Consider the following 23,414-nt stretch of genomic DNA (forward strand, 5'->3'; position numbering starts at 1 on the left):
AAATACATTTATGTACTACTAAACAGAGCTTACAGAGAATAAGAGTGTCACCCTTAGAGTTTGCTCTGTTAGCTCCTGTTTTATCTAAAAGTAAACTAACAGGTGAAACATTGGAGCTGAAAAAAAAATACTATTACGTAAACCTAAATTTATAGAATATGCCTAAATTTCCATGGGGGTTTACAGAATACAACGAGCGCCCATTCTCATGACTAAATTTAGTCACAGGCAGTTATACCAAGATGCCAACGCCTAAATTACGCACAGACCAGGTGTATTCTATAACAATGCAAGTAGATTTTAGAAATACTCACAACTTGCCCATTCTATGTCCTTGGCCACGCCCCCTTATCTATACAACTTAGAATTTACCCACATCATGTTGCAGAATACGCTTAGACAGTCGTGCATGTAAATTCTAATTAATGCCAGTTATCAATAATACTAGATACAATAATACTAGTGTCAAGACTAGACTCCGTGGCACCTGTAAAAATGAAATCTAAATTTAAAAAAAAGAGCCAATCCCATCTAGTTCAATAAAGACATCCTATGCATCAAATGAAAATGTAGGCAGCTTGAAAGAAAATGGCAAAAAACCCAAACTGAAGATAAATTACATTGGAAATCAGCTCCAAGACTATAAATATACAATAAAAAAAAAAAAAAAAAAAAAAGAGTAAAATAAACTACTATGGAAATCTAATATCAACTGATCCTTTTGATACCAAATGTATTCTCAATATAGTCAACGCCCTCTTAGATATCCAGGCTATTACTAGCGCCAACAAATCTGCTCCATCTGCTACCCAATTAGCTACATAGTTTGAGCAGAAAATCATAAAAATTAGAGATAACGTTATGTTTAAAGGAGACCCTATGATATTCATGACTGAACTGACACAAAACCTCACTGGTAACAAAACTGATAGATATTGGTCATCATTCTCTCCCCCTTCATTCTCTGTGGTGAAAACTTTTCTATCGAAATATTCATCTTCTAACTGTGTACTGGATTCCTGCCCTAGTTTTCTATTAAAAGCTGCACCTGACCTGTTTATAGAATCCCTAAGATCACGTATCTCTCTTTTGTTATCCTTAGGTCATTTCCCTGCAGAAAAAGGGTCCATAATGTTAATCCCCATACCTAAAAATCTCCTGGCAAAAAATAAACAATGTCATAGGAGCCGGCTTTGTGGGTGCTGTGAGTTCTTGAGCACCCCCAATATTGACAGAATTCCTTGTATGTGTCCAGGGAGGGGTTATTTCCATTGGGCTTAGCACCCCCAATAATTCTGAAAAGTTGGTTCCTATGAACGATGTAACAAATTACAGGCCAGTGGCCTCTATCCGTTTACCAGCAAAGGTGATTGAGGGCATAGTGCCAACTTATAGGTTATCTGTCCTCCTTTTCCCTTCTTCACCATATACAATCTGGCTTCAGACCCAATTTAAGCACGGAAACAGTCCTAACCACATTCCACATTAATTGCTAACTTCAGGAACAAAATTAGCCTAAGCAGGAAAACCATCCTTATGCAATTTGATATGTCAAGTGCATTCGATGTGGTAGACCATAATTTGCTACTTGCGCTAATGGACAACTTAGGTACAGGAGAGTCTGTCCTAAATTGGTTCCCAGGATTTTTAAAAATCTAGATCCTATCAAGTCAAATCTAATTCCATCTCCTCCCAATGAGCTCCAGACTGCTGAGGCCCACAGGGTTCCCCCCTTTCACCTGTCTTATTCTAAATTATGATGCCCCCCCTTAGCAAAGGTACTTGATGCCCATAGTTATAATAATTTTATTTATGCGAATGACATAACCATCTACATCTCTTTCAAATATTATATTGAAGAACTGAAATCTATCATCAAATCTGGCCTAGACCTGATGGAGAATTGGGCCTCCACCTTTTAAACTAAAACTGAATAGAGAGAAAACAAAATTTCTGTTATCTAACCCTCACCATGTCATAAATGGTCACAATTTCACAATTGATAATGTAACTCATCTACTGGAGTCCCAACAAAAGATACTTGGTATAATAATTGATTTCTACATGTTAATCGACATCCAAGTCAAAGCAGTCATCACAAAAACATTTAAAGCAATGTGGAAACTAAAAAGAATCCAGCATCTTTTCCACTAATGATATGTTTAGAACCTTAGTGGAGGGTTAGAGAATCTCATGAACCAGGGAGAGCATTGCGAAGGGGGAGATCAATTAAAGGTTGCATATAATCAGGGGTTAAGTTATATAGAGTTTTGAAAATAAATGTACATAGATTGAATGTTATTCTGGATTGATTTATAAGCAAAGGGGCTGCGCTTTCAAATCTCATAGCCTTATAGACTAATCTGGCTGCTGTATTTTGAGCTGTCTGCAGTTTTTTCAAGGACGATTCCTTACAGCCAGCATAAATGCCCAATTTCAAGTTACATCAGAAGGTGGGAGGCAGCAGAGGGAAGGCCCCAGAGCAGGCCTGTGGGGATCCTCCTCACAGCTGTATAAGGTACAGAGACCGCTGTGGGGACGGGGAGGGAGGAAGAAAGAGACAGAAATGACAGACCAGTGGTAAACGTGGTAACATTGTTTTGTTACTGCAGATTACCGCAGGTCCCCATCCCCTTGTCAATCTCTAGCCAAGATGCAGCAAACCTAAGCATAGTTCTATAACAGCATCTGGATGCCCAGATTCTGTTACAAAATACTAGCATAAGTCAGTTTCTACACACAAAACTTTAGGCGCATTCACTTATGTTATGTCAATAGCAACTGTAAATAAGCATGCCTAAGTTTGCACTTCAGTGCGTAACTTACAGTATTCTGTAAATTATGTGGATGAATGTGGGACCCACCTATGCCCCACCCACGTGTAAATGGTGCTCAGAATTGGCACTGAACGGTACTCTATAACTGATGTTCTGGGATCGGCGCCCTTTATAAAACTATGCACAGTGCCAAGATCTGTGCTCAACTTTGGCCTTACGCCAACTGAAACCAGGTGTATATCCTGGTGTGCAAGTTGGGCGCAGATCCGCATCATTTTATAACAGTGCGCATATTTTAAGGGAACGCCCTGACCCACTCATGCCCCTCCCATGGCCATGCCATTTTGCAGATCTACAAGGAAACACTTAGGTTCTATTCTATAAATGGGTGCATACGTTTTTCACGTGGAATCTGCCATTTCTGCCTCGTTTCAGTGCCTTGCATCCATCAGAACGCTTTTCTGTGCTGAAAATTCAGCACGAAAGTAGTGGCTAGTGGTCAGCGCCATGTATCAATTTCCCCTGTCAGTTGCATGCCTATGTTCGAGAATACTACCAAGTGCGCAGCCAGCACCTACAGGTATAAATGCTAGTGCTGTATAAAACTTAATACGCGCAACTAGCGCCTAACTTTAGGCAAAGTATTACATCATGAGGGTATCTGGAAATTCATTGATTGACAGCGATCATTCACCAGGATACCTCAACATGTGTTGCTCATACTTATTAAAAAATAAAAGGGAACATTTGGTAACCCAGAATCACTGGTCTTTGACAGCCTGAACCGATGCATTCACAGAAGCTAAGCAGGATTGTGTCTCATTAGGACCTGGATAAAGGACCATCAGGGAAGAGCAGGTGCTGTGGGCTACAGAAGACAAAGGCAAACCCTACAACATTCTGCCAAGACTATCACAGTCATCATGGTAGGGCAAGGATCACCTACATCTGCAACAGGCAAAGTACTTACCACCACCCTTAGGTAAGCTTTAATGTCTCACTTGAATTCTAAATTAATATCTTTGCTCAGGAGTGGTCTTTCTGGATGGGAATGGCTATCACAAGGGCTGTTAAGCAGATAGAAATAATAAGCACGTACAAGGCCTGCTTGGAATAATCACGGACGGGCAGTCTTCATCTCGGAGAACTTCTGCAATAGACTAAAAGCGGTAATACGTTAATTCATATGGAAATCATTTCACCATTTCTACTGTGCGCTTTCTTTGTACTTAGGAAGAATGTTTAGAGGAAAACTTTGTGAGAATAGAATGCATTTGGATTTAGTAAGACATTCTTGGTAAAAACATGCAAATGTGCACAAAAATATATTCAAATCCATATAAATGCACTCTTAGAAAATCATTCAGTAGGTTTACTCACCTTTTTAGGGTTGTTAAAACCAGGTCTGCAGAACTGTCTGTAGTACTCCCAGTAACTACTGTTATATCTGTAGGATGCTTGCATATCTATATAGGTTGCAAACCTATCTGGGCACTTGGCAACACAAAGCTGAAGATGAGGAAAAAGATGGAATAATAAAACCCTGACTGGAAACTACTATAATTCTGCAATTAGCATATGATTAGACTTGGCATCTTAACAGAAAGACCAAACTGGTGCTTTTCTGAAATTACTAGTAAAAAAGCCCCGTTTCTGATGCAAATGAAACGGGGGCTAGCAATGTTTTCTTCTGTGTGCATGTGGGAGTGTGTGTGTCCCTGCCCTCTGGCCTCTCTCCCCTCCCCCCTCTGAGTCCTTCACTGTTACAGAGCCAGCGATTTGATTTCGTGCTCTGCTGTTTTCCTTCACTGACTGTGTTACAGAGAGGGCGGGGCAGAGACTCATAGTGAAACCGGATATCTCGCCCCCTTCACACTTCCGGCTGGAGGCTTCATAGAACGTTGGTTTTGCCTTTTATATAGAGAGAATTGGGTGCACTATGAAAGGTGGTTATTGTCCAGCCAGCTAAGACTCTTGACTTAATGACATTTTAATCCCAAGAGTATAGCTCCCAGATTTCTGGTTGCTGAATCTAGAATGTGCTCCCCACCTGATCAGTGGTGAGGAAGAAAAACTCTTCTGTAGACAGGTGAGGAGGGAGCAGCAGCAACAACAGACCAGGGAATAATTCACTGGAAAAACTGCAGCAATATACACTTCAATTTTGCAGTTTCGTCCTACAGAAGAGCCTCATGTTTTAAGTTCTCTTACCATAAAATAATTAGGGCCCGATACAAAGATCTCAGGTTTGGTGGGTATTTATTTATTGGGATTTATTAACCGCCTTTATGAACAGATTCACCCACAGCAGTGAACAGTAGGTACAGTTTAACATCAAACCTACAATTTTGTTAACATAACAATAATAAACTTAACAAGTATAAACATAAATACAGTGAAAGAGAGAAACTTGAAAACAGCAAATTGAAACCTAATAATAGGACTATTAGGACTACCATGAAACAGGATGAAAAATATACACATTTATTTAACAGCACTGAAATTCAAACAGAGATTATATGATGTCAGCTTAATTTATTTAATTTATTGCAATTATCACCTTTGGTGATTGGTGGAGAAATTAATATCCTAAAACTTATAAATACAGCACCTGCTCTTAAATTATAAGCAGTGGCGAGCTGCTCTAGAGCTATTTTCCCCAAAATAAATCATTTCTTGTAACAAGCATAATAGTGATGGAATATCTAATAAGGACACAATTAAAACGATTAATATGTCCTGCACAGAAGAGATCTGTCCACAGGAAAGTCAAATCGGCTGATAATATCCAACAGCTTCTAAATATCCAGGTCAGAAGATTTTGAACTGAATTCCAGGATATTTTACAGTAATATAGATTTAAATGTATTAGTCACCTTTTCCAAATCTAAGCTGAAGGTGAGTTATATTCAGGTAAATAAGTTATTTCCTGCCCATATGGTCTCACGCCTACGTTGTACCTGAAGCAATACAGGATGAAGACTTGCCCAAGGTGACAAGAAGGGTCAGTGTGAGAAGACGTGAGATTTGAATCCTGGCTTCCCTGCTTCTCTAACCACTAAATGAGTGGTTCCCAAACTTTTTCAGTTCACGGTACCCTTTGTGTCTGAGCAATTTTTCACAGAACCCTCCAACCTCCGCCCCCCCCCCCCCCCCCCCCCCATCACTCCGGCCACACAGGTCTCCGTCTTTTTATCTGCACAAATATATCAGTGCTAGGGTGTCCCTATAACCAGCCCCTCCAAATAATACACTGATTACAACTTATAACAAATTACTATTCTACTTATGAAAAGTCATTCCATTATTATACTTCCTCTTTGTACATCTGTATGCTGCACAAACCAACATGTTTAAAAATAGAAGTGTGATTAAATTTAAAAAATGCTGCCAACACAAAAAGAATGACAACTTGGATGCAGCAGCTCATAGGTTTGTTAATGTCTTTCCTGTCTTCCCTCCCCTCCATCTATCCATCCATCCCCAGCAACTCTACTCTCTCCTCTATCCTCCCCTCCATCCATGACCAGCAACTCTCCTCTCTCCCCTGCCCTCTCCTCCATCCAGGGGCGTATCTGTAATGGGGCCACGGGGGCCAGGGCCCCCGAAGATTTGGCCCTGGACCCCCCTACCGACGGCCCTCGCAACCCCCCCTCCCGCCGCCAACCTGCCGTCACCTACCTTTGCTGGCAGGGGACCCCAACCCCCTCCAGCCGAAGCCATCTTCTTTCATTGTTTGATTCTTCTTTCTGAGTCTGAGTCTGAGTCTGACTCTGACGTCCTGCACGTTGTGTACGTGCAGGACGTCAGACTCAGAAAGAAGAAACAATGAAGGAAGACGGCTTCAGCTGGCGGGGGTTGGGGTCCCCCGTCAGCAAAGGTAGGCGACAGCGGGCGGAGGGTCGGCAGCGGTCGAGACGGTCGTCGGGCGGGCCACGGAGGTGATTCTGGCAGCAATGGCGGGGGGGGGGGGGGGGCGGCAGCGGCTGCAGCGCCAGGGGGGGCTAAAATGTGCCCCCTCACCTCAGCTCTGGACCCCCTACCGGCGAAGTCCAGATACACCCCTGCCTCCAACCATCCATGTCCAGCAGCAACTCTCCTCTCTCCCCTTCCCTCTCCTTCATCCATCCATCCATGTCCAGCAGCAACTCTCCTCTCTCCCCTTCCCTCTCCTTCATCCATCCATCCATGTCCAGCAGCAACTCTCCTCTCTCCCCTTCCCTCTCCTCCATCCATCCATGTCCAGCAGCAACTCTCCTCTCTCTCCCCTTCCCTCTCCTTTATCCATCCATCCATGTCCAGCAGCAACTCTCCTCTCTCCCCTTCCCTCTCCTCCATCCATCCATGTCCAGCAGCAACTCTCCTCTCTCCCCTTCCCTCTCCTTCATCCATCCATCCATGTCCAGCAGCAACTCTCCTCTCTCCCCTTCCCTCTCCTTCATCCATCCATCCATGTCCAGCAGCAACTCTCCTCTCTCCCCTTCCCTCTCCTTCATCCATCCATCCATGTCCAGCAGCAACTCTCCTCTCTCCCCTTCCCTCTCCTTCATCCATCCATCCATGTCCAGCAGCAACTCTCCTCTCTCCCCTTCCCTCTCCTCCATCCATCCATGTCCAGCAGCAACTCTCCTCTCTCTCCCCTTCCCTCTCCTTTATCCATCCATGTCCAGCAGCAACTCTCCTCTCTCCCCTTCCCTCTCCTTCATCCATCCATCCATGTCCAGCAGCAACTCTCCTCTCTCCCCTTCCCTCTCCTTCATCCATCCATCCATGTCCAGCAGCAACTCTCCTCTCTCCCCTTCCCTCTCCTTCATCCATCCATCCATGTCCAGCAGCAACTCTCCTCTCTCCCCTTCCCTCTCCTCCATCCATCCATGTCCAGCAGCAACTCTCCACTCTCCCCTTCCCTCTCCTTTATCATCCATGTCCAGCAGCAACTCTCCTCTCTCCTCTGCCCTCTCCTCCATCCATCCATATCTAGCAATTCTCCACTCTTCCCTGCCCTCTCCTCCATCCATCCATATCAAGCAATTCTCCTCTCCCCTGCCCTCCCCTCCATGTCTAGCAATTTCTCCTCTCCCCGGCCCTCCCCTCCCATCCATGTTCAGCGATTCTCCTTTAACCCATCCTCTCCACCCATCCATGTCCAGTGATTTCTCCTCTCTCTCCTGCACTCCTCTCCCATCCATGTCCAGCAGCAACTCTCCTCTCTCTCCCCTTCCCTCTCCTTTATCCATCCATGTCCAGCAGCAACTCTCCTCTCTCCCCTTCCCTCTCCTTCATCCATCCATCCATGTCCAGCAGCAACTCTCCTCTCTCTCCCCTTCCCTCTCCTTTATCCATCCATCCATGTCCAGCAGCAACTCTCCTCTCTCTCCCCTTCCCTCTCCTTCATCCATCCATCCATGTCCAGCAGCAACTCTCCTCTCTCCCCTTCCCTCTCCTCCATCCATCCATGTCCAGCAGCAACTCTCCTCTCTCTCCCCTTCCCTCTCCTTTATCCATCCATGTCCAGCAGCAACTCTCCTCTCTCTCCCCTTCCCTCTCCTTTATCCATCCATGTCCAGCAGCAACTCTCCTCTCTCCCCTTCCCTCTCCTTCATCCATCCATCCATGTCCAGCAGCAACTCTCCTCTCTCCCCTTCCCTCTCCTTCATCCATCCATCCATGTCCAGCAGCAACTCTCCTCTCTCCCCTTCCCTCTCCTTCATCCATCCATCCATGTCCAGCAGCAACTCTCCTCTCTCCCCTTCCCTCTCCTTCATCCATCCATCCATGTCCAGCAGCAACTCTCCTCTCTCCCCTTCCCTCTCCTTCATCCATCCATCCATGTCCAGCAGCAACTCTCCTCTCTCCCCTTCCCTCTCCTCCATCCATCCATGTCCAGCAGCAACTCTCCACTCTCCCCTTCCCTCTCCTTTATCATCCATGTCCAGCAGCAACTCTCCTCTCTCTCCCCTTCCCTCTCCTTTATCCATCCATGTCCAGCAGCAACTCTCCTCTCTCCCCTTCCCTCTCCTTCATCCATCCATCCATGTCCAGCAGCAACTCTCCTCTCTCCCCTTCCCTCTCCTTCATCCATCCATCCATGTCCAGCAGCAACTCTCCTCTCTCCCCTTCCCTCTCCTTCATCCATCCATCCATGTCCAGCAGCAACTCTCCTCTCTCTCCCCTTCCCTCTCCTTTATCCATCCATGTCCAGCAGCAACTCTCCTCTCTCTCCCCTTCCCTCTCCTTCATCCATCCATCCATGTCCAGCAGCAACTCTCCTCTCTCTCCCCTTCCCTCTCCTTCATCCATCCATCCATGTCCAGCAGCAACTCTCCTCTCTCCCCTTCCCTCTCCTTCATCCATCCATGTCCAGCAGCAACTCTCTTCTCTCTCCCCTTCCCTCTCCTTTATCCATCCATGTCCAGCAGCAACTCTCCTCTCTCCCCTTCCCTCTCCTTCATCCATCCATCCATGTCCAGCAGCAACTCTCCTCTCTCCCCTTCCCTCTCCTCCATCCATCCATCCATGTCCAGCAGCAACTCTCCTCTCTCCCCTTCCCTCTCCTTCATCCATCCATCCATGTCCAGCAGCAACTCTCCTCTCTCCCCTTCCCTCTCCTTCATCCATCCATCCATGTCCAGCAGCAACTCTCCTCTCTCCCCTTCCCTCTCCTTCATCCATCCATCCATGTCCAGCAGCAACTCTCCTCTCTCCCCTTCCCTCTCCTTCATCCATCCATCCATGTCCAGCAGCAACTCTCCTCTCTCCCCTTCCCTCTCCTCCATCCATCCATGTCCAGCAGCAACTCTCTTCTCTCTCCCCTTCCCTCTCCTTTATCCATCCATGTCCAGCAGCAACTCTCCACTCTCCCCTTCCCTCTCCTTTATCATCCATGTCCAGCAGCAACTCTCCTCTCTCCTCTGCCCTCTCCTCCATCCATCCATATCTAGCAATTCTCCACTCTTCCCTGCCCTCTCCTCCATCCATCCATATCAAGCAATTCTCCTCTCCCCTGCCCTCCCCTCCATGTCTAGCAATTTCTCCTCTCCCCGGCCCTCCCCTCCCATCCATGTTCAGCGATTCTCCTTTAACCCATCCTCTCCACCCATCCATGTCCAGTGATTTCTCCTCTCTCTCCTGCACTCCTCTCCCATCCATGTCCAGCAGCAACTCTCCTCTCTCCCCTTCCCTCTCCTTCATCCATCCATCCATGTCCAGCAGCAACTCTCCTCTCTCTCCCCTTCCCTCTCCTTTATCCATCCATGTCCAGCAGCAACTCTCCTCTCTCCCCTTCCCTCTCCTTCATCCATCCATCCATGTCCAGCAGCAACTCTCCTCTCTCTCCCCTTCCCTCTCCTTTATCCATCCATGTCCAGCAGCAACTCTCCTCTCTCCCCTTCCCTCTCCTCCATCCATCCATGTCCAGCAGCAACTCTCTTCTCTCTCCCCTTCCCTCTCCTTTATCCATCCATGTCCAGCAGCAACTCTCCACTCTCCCCTTCCCTCTCCTTTATCATCCATGTCCAGCAGCAACTCTCCTCTCTCCTCTGCCCTCTCCTCCATCCATCCATATCTAGCAATTCTCCACTCTTCCCTGCCCTCTCCTCCATCCATCCATATCAAGCAATTCTCCTCTCCCCTGCCCTCCCCTCCATGTCTAGCAATTTCTCCTCTCCCCGGCCCTCCCTCCCATCCATGTTCAGCGATTCTCCTTTAACCCATCCTCTCCACCCATCCATGTTCAGTGATTTCTCCTCTCTCTCCTGCCCTCCTCTCCCATCCATGTCCAGCGATTCTCCTTTGCCCCCATCCTCCCCTCCCATCCCACCCATGTCCAGTGACTCACCCCAGCCCCCACCTGCCCCCCTTTTCAGCCCCGAAGTTGCAGCTGGAACCCAAGCTCCACCTGCTCGCCCTCTTCTCCCACAACATCCCCCTTTTATTCCTGCTGCCCTGCGTTTTTTAAATCTTTTATTTTACCTCAAAATCAAAGCAGCGGCAGCGGCAGCAGCAGTAGCGAAAGAAACAGGCTCGCCTCTAGCCTTCCCTTCCCTCTCAGTGAATCCGATTAATTCTAAAGCAATGTGAATAACTGAAAGGCTGTTGTCATCTACTGTATCACGCAAGTACATAAGTATTGCCATACTGGGAAAGACCAAAGGTCCATCAAGCCCAACATCCTGTTTCCAACAGTGGCCAATCCAGGTACAAATACCTGGCAAGCTCCCAAAAAAAGTACAAAACATTTTATGCTGCTTATCCCAGAAATAAACAGTGGATTTTCCACAAGTCATTTTAATAATGGTCTATGGATTTTTCCTTTAGGAAGCTGTCCAAACCTTTTTTAAACCTTCTAAGCTAACCGCCTTTACCACATTCTCTAGCAACGAATTCCAGAGTTTTATTACAAATTGAGTGAAGAAACATTTTCTCTGATTCGTTTTAAATTTACTACTTTGTAGCTTCATTGAATGCTCTCTAGTCCTAGTATTTTTGGAAAGAGTAAACAAACGCTTCACGTCTACCCATTCCATTCCACTCATTATTTTATAGACCTCTATCATATCTCCCCTCAGCCGCCTTTTCTCCAAGCTGAAGAGCCCTAGCTGCTTTAGCCTTTCCTCATAGGGAAGTCGTCCCGTCCCTTTATCGTTTCTGTTGCCCTTCTCTGCACCTTTTCTAATTCCACTGTATCTTTTTTGAGATGTGGTGACCAGAATTGAACACAATATTCGAGGTGCGGTCGCACCATGGAGCAATACAAAGGCAATATAGCGTCCTCATTTTTGTTTTCCATTCCTTTCCTAATAATACCTAACATTCTATTTGCGTTCTTAGCCGCCACAGCACACTGAACAGAAGGTTTCAATGTATCATCAACGACGCCGCCTAGATCCCTTTCTTGGTCGGTGACTCCTAACGTGGAACCTTGTATTACGTAGCTATAATTTGGGCTCCTCTTTATTTGGATACACTTAGGGGGGTTATTTGGATACAATTAGGGGGTCTTTTACTAAGCTGTGATAGCATTTTTAGCTTGCAGAAATCAGCTGGCGGTAAACGTCAAGATGCTCACAGGAATATAATGGGCATCTCAGCGTTTACTGCCAGCTGATTTGTACCACGAGCTAAAAACGCTACCACAACTTAGTAAAAGACCCCCTTAAATCTTAGACACTACTGTGAAAATTTTAGACATATCCTTGGCTTCACATTTATCTTTTGAATGACATACAACAAAGATGAACACATATGATCTTCCCCACATGTATCCAATACTGTCTTAAAATGTTCTCGTTATATTACTATCATGTTTTTCATTATCATGTAACCCAAAATCCTTCTGTAATACCAAACGTCTATTCCCTTCTTATTTCCACTATTCATGATGTATTGTAAGCCACATTGAACCTGCAAAGAGGTGGGAAAATGTGGGATACAAATGCAACTGTCTTTCTAACATGGCGTCTTAACAGCATACTTTACTTTCCAAAGTATAGTTTTTTCTAATTTATGAGATCTGCCTCTGACACAGCTTATATCATTGCAAGTATGCATGTGCAGCAATCTTGGGAGACCTATACAGGTGGAGGACTTTGTGAACTAAAGCGATCTGCACACCTGGCCTCTTGTGTGAAAAAGATTCCTATAGCAGAACAAATATGTTCTCAGTAAGAACAGTTGATACGAGAACCATGCACAGACATATGCAAGATATAATCAATCTAGAATCACATTATATTTTACAATATTAAAAAAATATATATATATTTTTTAATAACATTTGTTTTTAAATTTAGTACAAAATATGGGTAACAGCACCCAGGAAAACACTTAGGGATATGTTTACTAAGGTGCGTTAGCGTTTTTAACTCACCTTTAAAAGTTAAGGCATGTTAAGCGCTAACGCACCTATACATTTCTATGGGCACATTAGCAATTAACGCACGTTAACCATGCTAGCGCGCCTATGGCGCACCTTAGTAAACACTAGTGGAACCCAGCCCATTTCCTCAACGATGAAACGGGTCCTAGAAAGGCTCTCTTGTAAGTGATTTTTTGTCTCTCCCCTGCCCTCCCCTCCCCTCCATGTCCAGCGATTCTTCCCTTCCCTCCCCTCACATCCCCTCCATGTCCATCAATTCTGCTCTGCTCTCCCCTCGATGTGCTGTGATTCTCTTCCTTTGTACCTCATTGTTTTCTGGCTGGCCTGGCTGGCTTCACTTCCGTTGGTAAATTCCTGATGTCAGCTCGCCTCCAGCACTGCCTTCACTCTCACTGTTCCGCCCTCTGACATCATTATGTTTTGACGCGAGGGTGGGGCAGTGAGGAGGAATGGAATGCCGGAGGCTAGCTGACGTCATCAGATGTTATGAACCCAGGCAGCCAGACAGCGATGGAACGTTGGAGGTGCAAATTATTATATAGGATAGGTGTTAATCAGGAAACTGGCATTTACAAGAAGGTATCAGACAGTTTTTCTCTTACCTGTGTTGTAGGGCACTGAAGGTTTATTAGCACAATAGGGCTGGCACATTTCAGAATATTAAAATAAAACAAAATGGTTTTGTTCCTGTCACAAAATGGAAAAAAAAAAAAAGGTTATGTTGCCATGCATGTTCAATACATATATTTAGGCAGATTCTGCATCTGCAAATATTGGTCCCCTTTTATCAAGCTGCGTGGCAATTCAAAGGGAATGGGCTGTGTCAGCATTACCACACCAGCAGCCGTTAGCGCGGCTTGATAAAAGGAGGCCCATATTTAGGACAGTGTGACTCACTGTTATTTAAATTTGTTATTAATTGCACTTAATTACAGGCTTTACTAGACACTAAAAGTGTGGAACAAAAATAAAATAGAACCATACCACATCACAGCCCAGTTTAGCAGGAGTAAGATTCAGGGTGTATATTTAGGAGAGCAATGGCCCAGTGATATATATGGAGGGAAGGAGGCGGTGGCAGAAAGTGTAGCTCCATGACATTTGGGCGGGGGGGGGGGGGGGGGGGGGGGAGGGAGGAGTGTGTCTTAGTACTTATGAGAAAAGCAGGGATCAATGGTTAAAATGAGTTTCCAAGAGTAAAACTCATGATTCAGACACTAAGAACCAGGACAAGTAATTTGACACCACACTTCCATTCAAACCCATGCCTCTATTCCCACCCCACTGTTCTTCCTAAGTTCTCCTGGTTGAGAGCTGTCAGGCAGCCACAGGCTGAGGAGGGAAAACTAAGGCAAATTTAGCTATTACTTAGATGAACAATGCTTTTTATTAAATCAAAATTATTATAACAATTAAATGACTAGTGCCACTGTATATCTTTATAGACCAGCCCAGAACTAGTGTCAGGCAGTCTGTGGGCAGAGTGAGAGCTGTCCCTGGAGTTATCCAATTGGCAGCAATAGTCAGCCTGCTAGCCAGATATCCACCGAGACTGAATACTGACCCAATCACCTCTGTATCAGACTTAAGAACCAAACAGTGCTGGAACTAAAGCTAAAGAAAATTCAGCCAATCATTTCTAGACCTCTCTAGTCTGAAAGTAGTACAATAGCGCCCTAAGAAAAGTGTTCCCTGATCTCTGATGGCCGGGCTGACCTCATTTCTTTTATTACACAAAGAATTCCAGAAGGGCACTGTGAAGGCCTCTTTTTACAGCCCATGCATCTGTGGTAGCTTTCAGAGCACTTGCAGTTTGATGAGCATTTGTTGGTGGTTCTCTGTAAATTCAAGTTAACAAATAAATTGCAGGTGATACCATTAAATGTGGTTAAGTTAAACACACTTATGACTAGGTTTTAAGAGCTGTGGCCCCTTCACTGGGTCATTAGAAAAATCAGCTACATCTTGTTTGTTGACCTTTTAATACTACATACCTGAGGAGGCGGACCTAAGATGGCGGCGCAATAGGTTGTACGGAACAGCAGCTCTGAACCCGACTCGGTAAAAAAATTATTTCCTCGAGGAAGAATGCCACATACTAAAAGAAAGGGGACAATGAAGGTAGTTCCCCCACCTACCTCAACTCCTACGGTACCTCAGTCTGGTCTCGAGCGCTATTTCGCGCCTATTTCCCGAACAATAGGAGATACGGATCCTATAGCGGGGTCCTCTGGGGAAGCGGAGGCCCTGCTAGGAGAGGAAATATCCCTTTCACCACCTGCAACTGTGAGACCTCCATGCCCGGCGTCCTCGACGAGGCCCGATGAACAGCGACGCCCTACCAGAAGTGTTTCGGGTGAAGCTGTTTGTGAGGGGCGGGAAGCGCCAGAGAAGACGCCGAAAGTACAAGAAACATCTTTAAGAACTACGAGAGAGGTAAATCTGACAATGATTTGGACAATGTTGGGAAAAATGGACGAGACATTACAACAAACCTCAGGAGAAGTGAGTACATTTAAAAAAAAGTTTCAAGAGTTGAATTTAAAGGTGGACCAGTTAAAAATGGATATCGCTGAAAAAATGACTGATTTCCAAAATAAAGCAGACGCTTTTCAAGAGTTTAAAGTTAGTGTGGTTAAAGATAATGCTGATATTCGAAGGAAACTGGATCAAATTGAGAACTTCAATAGAAGATTAAACTTGAGACTATTGAACTTTCCCAAACTCCCTGGGACTAATCCCTATGATTTACTTAAAAAATACTTAAATGAAGTTTTAAAAATGCCTCTGGAAGCAATGCCGCCTATTAACAAGATATATTACATCTCAAGCCCCAAAGGAGAGAACGGGAAAAAACAGAATGGATTACACTCTAACTTAGACATTGAGAATATTTCAGCTATACTAGAACAGACGGTGGATGGAAATGCAGACTGGTCCACCTTGATAGTTTCCCTGGTTTTCGAACAGGACTTGAACAATATAATGAAACTTTGTTTCAAAAATCTTCAAACCTGTTTTGGTGGGATAAAAGTACAAATCTTCCCTGATGTTACAAAATCGACTCAACAGAGAAGGAAAGCTTTTCTAGCATTAAAATCAAGAACACTGGAAATAGGCGGGATGTTTTTTCTTGCCTATCCGTGTAAATGTTTAGTTAGGTTGGGTCAGGTCAAATACACTTTTTTCTCACCAGATAGTCTAAAATCATTTCTAGATTCTAAACAAATTTAATAGTTAAATAATTTGGGAATATTTGCGCCACCTTATTTCCCTTATATAAGTTTAATTTAAAATTTCTTCCCTAACTCTGTTCGCCTCAGGATTAAATGTGGTCTAAGGAAGCTTAAAATATATGTCTGTGACAATATGTATTAATTTCTTTTTAGTTTTAATTGCTTATATGGGAAATTATTGAATTTCTGTTAATGTAATTATTGCTGTATTTCAAAACAAGTGTAATCTTGTTAAAAATTGAAAATTAATAAACAAATTGAAATATATAATACTACATACCTGTGCAAACAATGTGACCACCTCTATTTGCATATTCACAGGTACAGGTCTATTTTGTATTCCGTTTTTTGTAAAGTGTCCATAAGGGGGCAGCAGACAATCAAGTGAACATTCTCAGAAAGGATAAACTGGAAATGAAGTTGCTGTAGCTCTAGTACTCAAGTGTACCACACTACGGAGCTACACGGGAACGGGGTTAATGGGACTCCCACAAGGATCCCCTCCAAGTCAGTGGGGATCCCGCAGGGATGGACGCAAACCCTACGGGGGGGGGGGGGGGGTTCCCGTGGAAGTGTAGTGCCAGGCCAGCCTACCTCTCCTTTCCATGTGTTTCTAACCTAGCTTAATAATTATAATAGCACTTTGTGGAAAAACGTCATAAGTTTGGCCCAGCCTGCCCTGCATTGGCAGAGAAAAATATTAGATTCTTGTTTCTTTATCCAACACTATATAATAAGGGCAGATGGAGTCAATTGGGCAACATGAACAAGGCATGGGAATTTTTACACAGTCTCAATGTGCCGCTCATGGGGGCCTCTGAGGAACGTTGATTCGAAAATTTTGTGAGGATCTCACTGTCTATATGAATGGTTATAATGCAAAATTCTTGCACACAGTTGGCATTATCCCAAGTTTCTACTTGTGTAAGAGTTTCTTAGATGTGGTGGGACCAGGGGCGTAGCCAGACTTCGGCGGGAGGGGGGTCCATAGCCCGAGGTGAGGGGGCACATTTTAGCACACACACCCCCCCCCCCCGGCGCCATTGCCTACACCCCCACCAACTTTGACCCCCCCTCCGCCGACCCTCTCGCCCCCCCCCCCCCCCCCACCCGCCATCACCTACCTTTGCTGGCGGGGGATCCCAACCCCCGCCAGCCGAGGTCCTCTTCTTCCTTCGTTTTGTTTCTCACAGAAACAGAACAAAGCCTTGCGATCTGCAGGGCTTCATTCTGTTTCTGTGAGTCAACGTGCAGGACGTCAGACTCAGAAACAAAACGAAGGAAGAAGACGACTTCGGCTGACAGGGGTTGGGGTCCTACGCCAGCAAAGGTAGCAGACGGCGACGGTGGGAGGGGGGGTTGAGAGGGTCGTCGGCAGGGGGGTCCAAGGCCCAGGCCCCCGTAGCCCCATAGTAGCTATGCCCCTGGGTGGGACTTGTATAAACTGGTTTCACAAATTCAGAATCACTTTAATTGTGCATTAGAGCCTGCCAGAAGATGAGGGAGTGGTACTGGAGAGTGATTGTCCTTGCTGCACCATTCACTGACTCCTGCACGAAGGTCAGCGTGAGTTAACTAATGGGGTTTGTTTGCATTTAGTGTTGGGGCAGATTGTTGGAGGGTAAGAAAGGGATGGTTGGGAGGAATTTGGGGGGAGGGTTTAGGGAAGGCAGGATACTTGCTCACAACATGGGTACTGCTTTTTCATTAGACACAATTACATGGATTGGCTGGAAAGTAAATTCTTTGCTTGCGGTGGAGGCTGGGCATCCCAGGCATCCTGTTTAGTGGAGGCTACAGAGTTGGTTGGAAGGTGAAACGGCCGACCCTTCTGCCGTTTAGCCTCGTGGAATATGGGAGAAATTACATCTCCCATAAAATGAACAAAACTTTTGACTGCATTACGGCATGAGGGGGTGGACATTGCATGCCTACAAGAAACACACTTGACATACACTAAACTTAAGCGTCAATGAGTGGGCGATGTTTACTATGCATTATCAGGAGGTCGAAAAGTGGGGGTAGCAGTGCACATATTTGATAAAGAGCGTGCACACTTTTCCTGATAATGCGTGTATACATGAGCCATCATGAATGCATATACTATCAGGAAAGAATGCGACCTATGTACAACGGGGGCACACGCTTTGTAAAGAGCATGCACACTTTTCTCGATAATGTGTGCATACACAAACCATCATGCATGCTTATACCATCAGGAAAAGTGTGCACTCTTTGAAAAGACTACATATTATTATTGGCAAACAACACTTTGTTTCAAACGAAAGCCCAACTCTACTCATTTTCATAAAGCGTACCTGAAGACTGTACGCAACTGTGGAATGCTTTTATAGGACACCTGCAACTTTGTAGTAATATAATGAAATTTAAGGAACTTCTCAAAACATAGTTGTTTGTGGCTGCATTTTATTGAGTTTTTGGAATGTTATGCCCTCTGATACTCACACTGAAGGTATGCGTGAGCTCTATATTGTATGATATATGGAGAAATATATTATAGACAACTTTGAAAACCATCGGATGTTCTGACTTTGTATGTTAGAGCCTTCTTGTCATTGGTGTGACCCCTGACACAGGTGCGGTAGCACCGAAACACGGCCCGTGTCGGGTCTCTCTTCAATCAAATTTCATTATTAAAGGATTTTTTTAAATATAAGAACTGTGTCCCTTTTGTTTTTAAAGGCCCTTTGTGCTGTTTTGTTTTGTTTTTTTGGTTGGACTTTGCTTGTACTCAGTTCCCTCTCATTGTTACACTATTTCATATTCTTAACATTTTGAAGCTTCCACGCAGTGAACAGGAGGCCATGCATTAGTAGCTTATTGACAGTAAAGACTGATTCTGGTTTTTGCAACAAAATCAGCTTCCACTATAAACACAGAAGAGGCTTGAATCTGCCTTGTCTATGCACAACTTCTCCTGTATAATACAAAACAAAGCCAATGACGTATCAACATACAGTAGAATACACACACTTCTAATAACACAAACTGCGGCCAAGGACCCATAAACTCTTATTTTTATTTTTAACCAATGCTGAAACTGCAGCCCTCATTTCTAATTTCATGGGTTTGCTGACAATGTATATTACAGATAAGATGCCAGCAACCAGCTAATTACATATTTCAAGTAGCTGCTTCTATCTGCAAATGAAATATTTCTCCAATCTTTAAATGCGTCCACTCTGCAGCCCCCCATTACCTCTCCACTCTCATCTCTCCCTACATTCCTCCCCGTGAACTCCGCTCGCTGGACAAATCTCTCTTGTCGTCCCCCTTCTCCTCCACTGCTAACTCCAGACTTCGCTGCTTTTCTCTCGCGGCACCTTATGCCTGGAATAGACTTCCCGGACCTATACGTCTAGCTCCATCGCTACCTGTTTTCAAAATCTATGCTGAAAACCCACCTTTTCACTGCTGCTTTTTAGCTCCCATTAATTCCCTCACCCGTAACTTGTCTGTCTGTATTTTTTAGATTGTTAGCTCTTTTGAGCAGGGACTGTCTCTTTGTATCAGGTTTCAGCGCTGCGTGCATCTGGTAGCGCTATACAAATGCTAATAATAATAATCTGCAGTTTGTTTCTTCTCACTGCCAGACTTCCTGGCTTTTGGGACAGCCACTTAGCAGCACAGACTGCAACAGAGCTGAGGTTCATCTGTAATACTATACAAATTAAATTATTGAAATCAAAATATAGCCTATGACAGGGGTTCCCAACTTGTCCTGAGGGACCCCCCCCAGCCATTCAGATTTTCAGTATATCCAACATGAATATTCATGAGATAGATTTGAAGGTACTGTTTTCTCTTGCACGCAGTTGTCTCGCCTACACATAAAAGTGGCGGGGCCCACCAGGACTGTTTGGGAAGCACTGGTCTATGACAATTCTCACTGCAATGTCACAGGGCCAATGATATCCTTTTTTTTTTTTTTGACAAGGATGTGCCTACTATAATGTAATTTTTCTCAGGACATGAGAAATTCTGCTGCTGGACATGGAACAACTGACAGAAATGTTGTGCAGAAGATTTCAGAATACATTCATTAGCAGCAGGAGCAAAACAATGATCCATTTGCTACTGTCTGCAGTACTTACTCATTGGGGGTGCCCATCTGGCCACAGAACTTCCCGTAGCTGTCTGTCGGATAAGCCACCTTCCTTGGGTCTCCGTGCACCCATGCTATAAAAGAATAAAATAAAAAATGAAAACCTTTCTTGCCAGTGAAATTGTAGTGAATTTACACTGGGCATTACAGATCCCTTCAACTGCATCTGCATGCCAGTAATGGATGCCTTTAACTGCTATAGCTGATGGCTCCTGGAGATTGATTTTCCTTAAAAAACTGTTTCTTAATTAAAATGAAAATAAAGAATTTAGGAGTCATTTGGTCAGTCGTCCATTACACTTATGCCTCTAAGGCAGATCTGGATAAAAGCCAGATATGAGGTAATGCACTTACTGCCGATCATCAATCCTTCTGCAAAGTGTGCCTATAAAATTTAGCTAGATTAAACATCCTTACAGCACGGCCGTACAGTACCTAATTATAGGCCATCTCTCATTAAGGGCTTGCCGCATGGCAACCCGGAACTACTACCGGCCCAACACGGATGCCAGTGTAATTCCACCCCCCAGCGAGCGCCATTTCTGGTTCTAGAGGAAATATTGAAAAAATATTTCTGCAGGGGGTTATCCGGCGGTAAACAGGCAGCATCATATGCTGCCCGTTTACCACCAGGTTAGAATGGGAGCCCTTAACGCCACCTCAGTAGGGGGTGTAAGTTCTCCCTCCCCCTCCTTGAAATGGCTGCGTGGCAAATGCAAACTTACCACATGGCCATTTCATTTTTGGTTATTTTCACCCGCTGCAGTAAAAGGGGCCCTGGAGCCTGCCAAAAATGGCCGCTGCCACTAGCAAAGGGCCCCTGAGGGAGTGAAGATAGCTCCAGAGGTGCCTGCTGCTTTAAACAAGGAGAGAAAAAAAGTACAACAGCTAAACAGATAACCCAAAATGAAGAGTTTTGGTGGAAAGAGGGAGAAAAAGCTCAAGATTTAAACTGGAGAAACTCAAAAACACACAAAAGACAAAGCAGACATTGGTGAGTATTAGTAAGTAAAAATACCATTATTAGGTAATTCCTTCTCTCTCTGCCCCACCTCCCTCAAATATTAAAAAAAATTATCTACAGTCCTTTATTCATGCAAAAATCAATAAATGAATAGACCAACAAACAAAACAACATACATGTGAGTGTTCAAAGCAGAGGTGACCCTGGGGACCGGGAGAATGGATAATCCAGTAGCAATAAGATTGGGGAGGGGATGGGGAAGATGGAGACTAGATTATGTCCCTATTCACAACTCTAGTTGGAACTCCTGCCACCAGCATACCATCAGAACATTTTACTTTCAGTTGCAGGATGAACAATCGAGAATGGAACTGAGCTCTGGCTCGGCAAATATTTTATTTTCCTTTCACAGTTTGAAATGATGAACTGCAAGAACTTTCATATTTAAGAAAACAATAAAAATATGTTTTTCTTGCATAGTTAAACTAGTGCCCATTGTTTTGTATTAAATTTTAACAAATTATAGGACACATTTTGGACTAGATTCTATATGTCATGCCTAGGTTTATTCTATGAAGTATGCCAAAATTTAAGCACACTTTATAGAATAAGTCTAAATTTCCATGCACTTTATAGAATACACCAAGTGCCCATCCACGCAAATAGATTTAGTCGTGGGCAGTTAAGCCAAGTAAAACAGTATAAATGCCTATGCCTAAATTAAGAGCAGACTGGATGTGTTCTGTAACAGCACTATACATTTTAGAAACACCCAAGACCCACCTATTCCATGCCCCTTTTCAATTATGCGACTTCGAATTTATATGCATGATGTTATAGAATACGCTTAACAAACAGCAACCACCAAAGTGGAGAAACTGGATCCGCTACAAAGGACAATGCAGAGACAAAGAAGTAGCGTGACCAACGGGACACTTCCAAAAAACCACGGAGACGAGAGATAAAAATAACGTTCTTTAATAGGAGATAAGACTCGATACGGCACCGTGTTTCGGCGATCACCTGCCTCAGGAGTCTGTACTTGGTAAACACCAGTTGATCTAACTGAAGGAAGAGTGAACCAAATAGAGCCTTTAAAAAGGCTTGTAATTGGTAAGTATACAAGATACGTAGATCGAAAGTAGAAATAATTACAAAACGTGCCAAGCAGGAATATCGCTATTTCCTCATCTCTGCATAGAATACGCTTAGACAGTTGTGTACATAAATTCTAATTAAAGCCAATTAGTGTCAATAATCGCTTATTAAGTGGCAATTATCAGTGCAGATTGGCTTAACTAATCTAGCCATATTCTGGATTTGCGCACACAACTTAAGTCTCGCTGTATAGAATCTGGGGGTTTATGTGTTGTTTGAATTTACAGGATGTTTTTTAAATGTGGGCTGGTTACAAGAAAGGGAAAGAAAAGTGAGGACGGGGGGGGGGGGGGGGATGATAGCAATATGACAGGGATGGGGTGCGGGTGGAAAAGAATTGACTGAGGATGCGGACAAGATAATGTCTTTTCCTTCAGAGCTGTCCTCTTCCTGGTTCTCCTCTCCTGCCATTCTCAGGTGGGCTCCCCTCCTCTTCTTTTATGCTGACACTCCCCTGGGATATCCCCTTCAGATATTTGCTGGCACTTGAAAAATGTGCAAATAGTATACGTGGAGGTGCATTTTCGATAGGACATTCAAATCTGATTTTGGAAGTTTCACTGAAAACATCCGATAATCAAGCAGTGACGTGGCCATTTTTGAACCTGAAAAAGACTTATCTTCTAGTTTTCAAAATGGCCATTTCCTAGACATTTTGTAGAAAATTTGTGCTCAGTGCATTTTTCTTTTGCGACCATTTAAAAAAAAAAAATCCAAGGAAATCCAAGGGGGGGGGGGGCAGCATTCTTAGTAGACTGGCCACACAGACATTTCAGCAGCACAGTGGGTTACCCTAGGGGACACTGCAGTGAATTTCACATAAAAGGTCGCAGTTACACATCTCACTGTTATCCCTTTATATTGTATGGGGAGCCCTTCAAAACCCACCAAAAAAACCCCAACTTACTGTACACCACTACAATAGCACTTATACCTGCAGGTGTCACGTCTAGTAGCATTATAGAAATGATAAGTAGTAGTAGCAGTAATGGCATATATGTGGGTACCGCAGCTATTTAGTGGGTTTTGGAGGGCTAACACTTTCTACCACAAGTGTAACAGACTGAGATATGGTCCTGAGTCCCCTTCTCTATAGTGCATTGCACTGACCACTAGGCTACTCCAGGGACTTGTTGGCTACTCTAATAGGACTGGCCATAACATCTGATGATATCATAGAGGCTGGTATGTACTGTTTATTTGGGGGGGGGGGGGTGGCATAGCGGGTCAATGACCACTGGGGGGAGTAAGGTGAGGTCATGCCTTAATCCCTCCA

The 23,414-nt window shown here is 44.3% G+C and overlaps 1 protein-coding gene across 3 annotated transcripts in view; it reads right to left on the reverse strand.

Annotated features, from left to right (window-relative positions):
- SLC44A5 (solute carrier family 44 member 5) overlaps window positions 1-23,414 on the reverse strand; it is a 313,926-nt gene that overhangs the window by 69,262 nt on the left and 221,250 nt on the right. For all 3 annotated transcript variants that reach the window (XM_030205807.1, XM_030205808.1, XM_030205806.1), the window contains exons 4-7: window positions 20,006-20,090; window positions 13,257-13,341; window positions 4,158-4,286; window positions 3,877-3,937 (exon numbers count right to left, since the gene is read on the reverse strand). In XM_030205807.1, the coding sequence (XP_030061667.1) occupies window positions 3,877-3,937; window positions 4,158-4,286; window positions 13,257-13,341; window positions 20,006-20,090 (360 nt within the window). The remainder of the gene's footprint in view (window positions 1-3,876; window positions 3,938-4,157; window positions 4,287-13,256; window positions 13,342-20,005; window positions 20,091-23,414) is intronic.

Source organism: Microcaecilia unicolor, chromosome 6 (assembly GCF_901765095.1).
Source record: "Microcaecilia unicolor chromosome 6, aMicUni1.1, whole genome shotgun sequence".
NCBI lineage: Eukaryota > Metazoa > Chordata > Amphibia > Gymnophiona > Siphonopidae > Microcaecilia > Microcaecilia unicolor.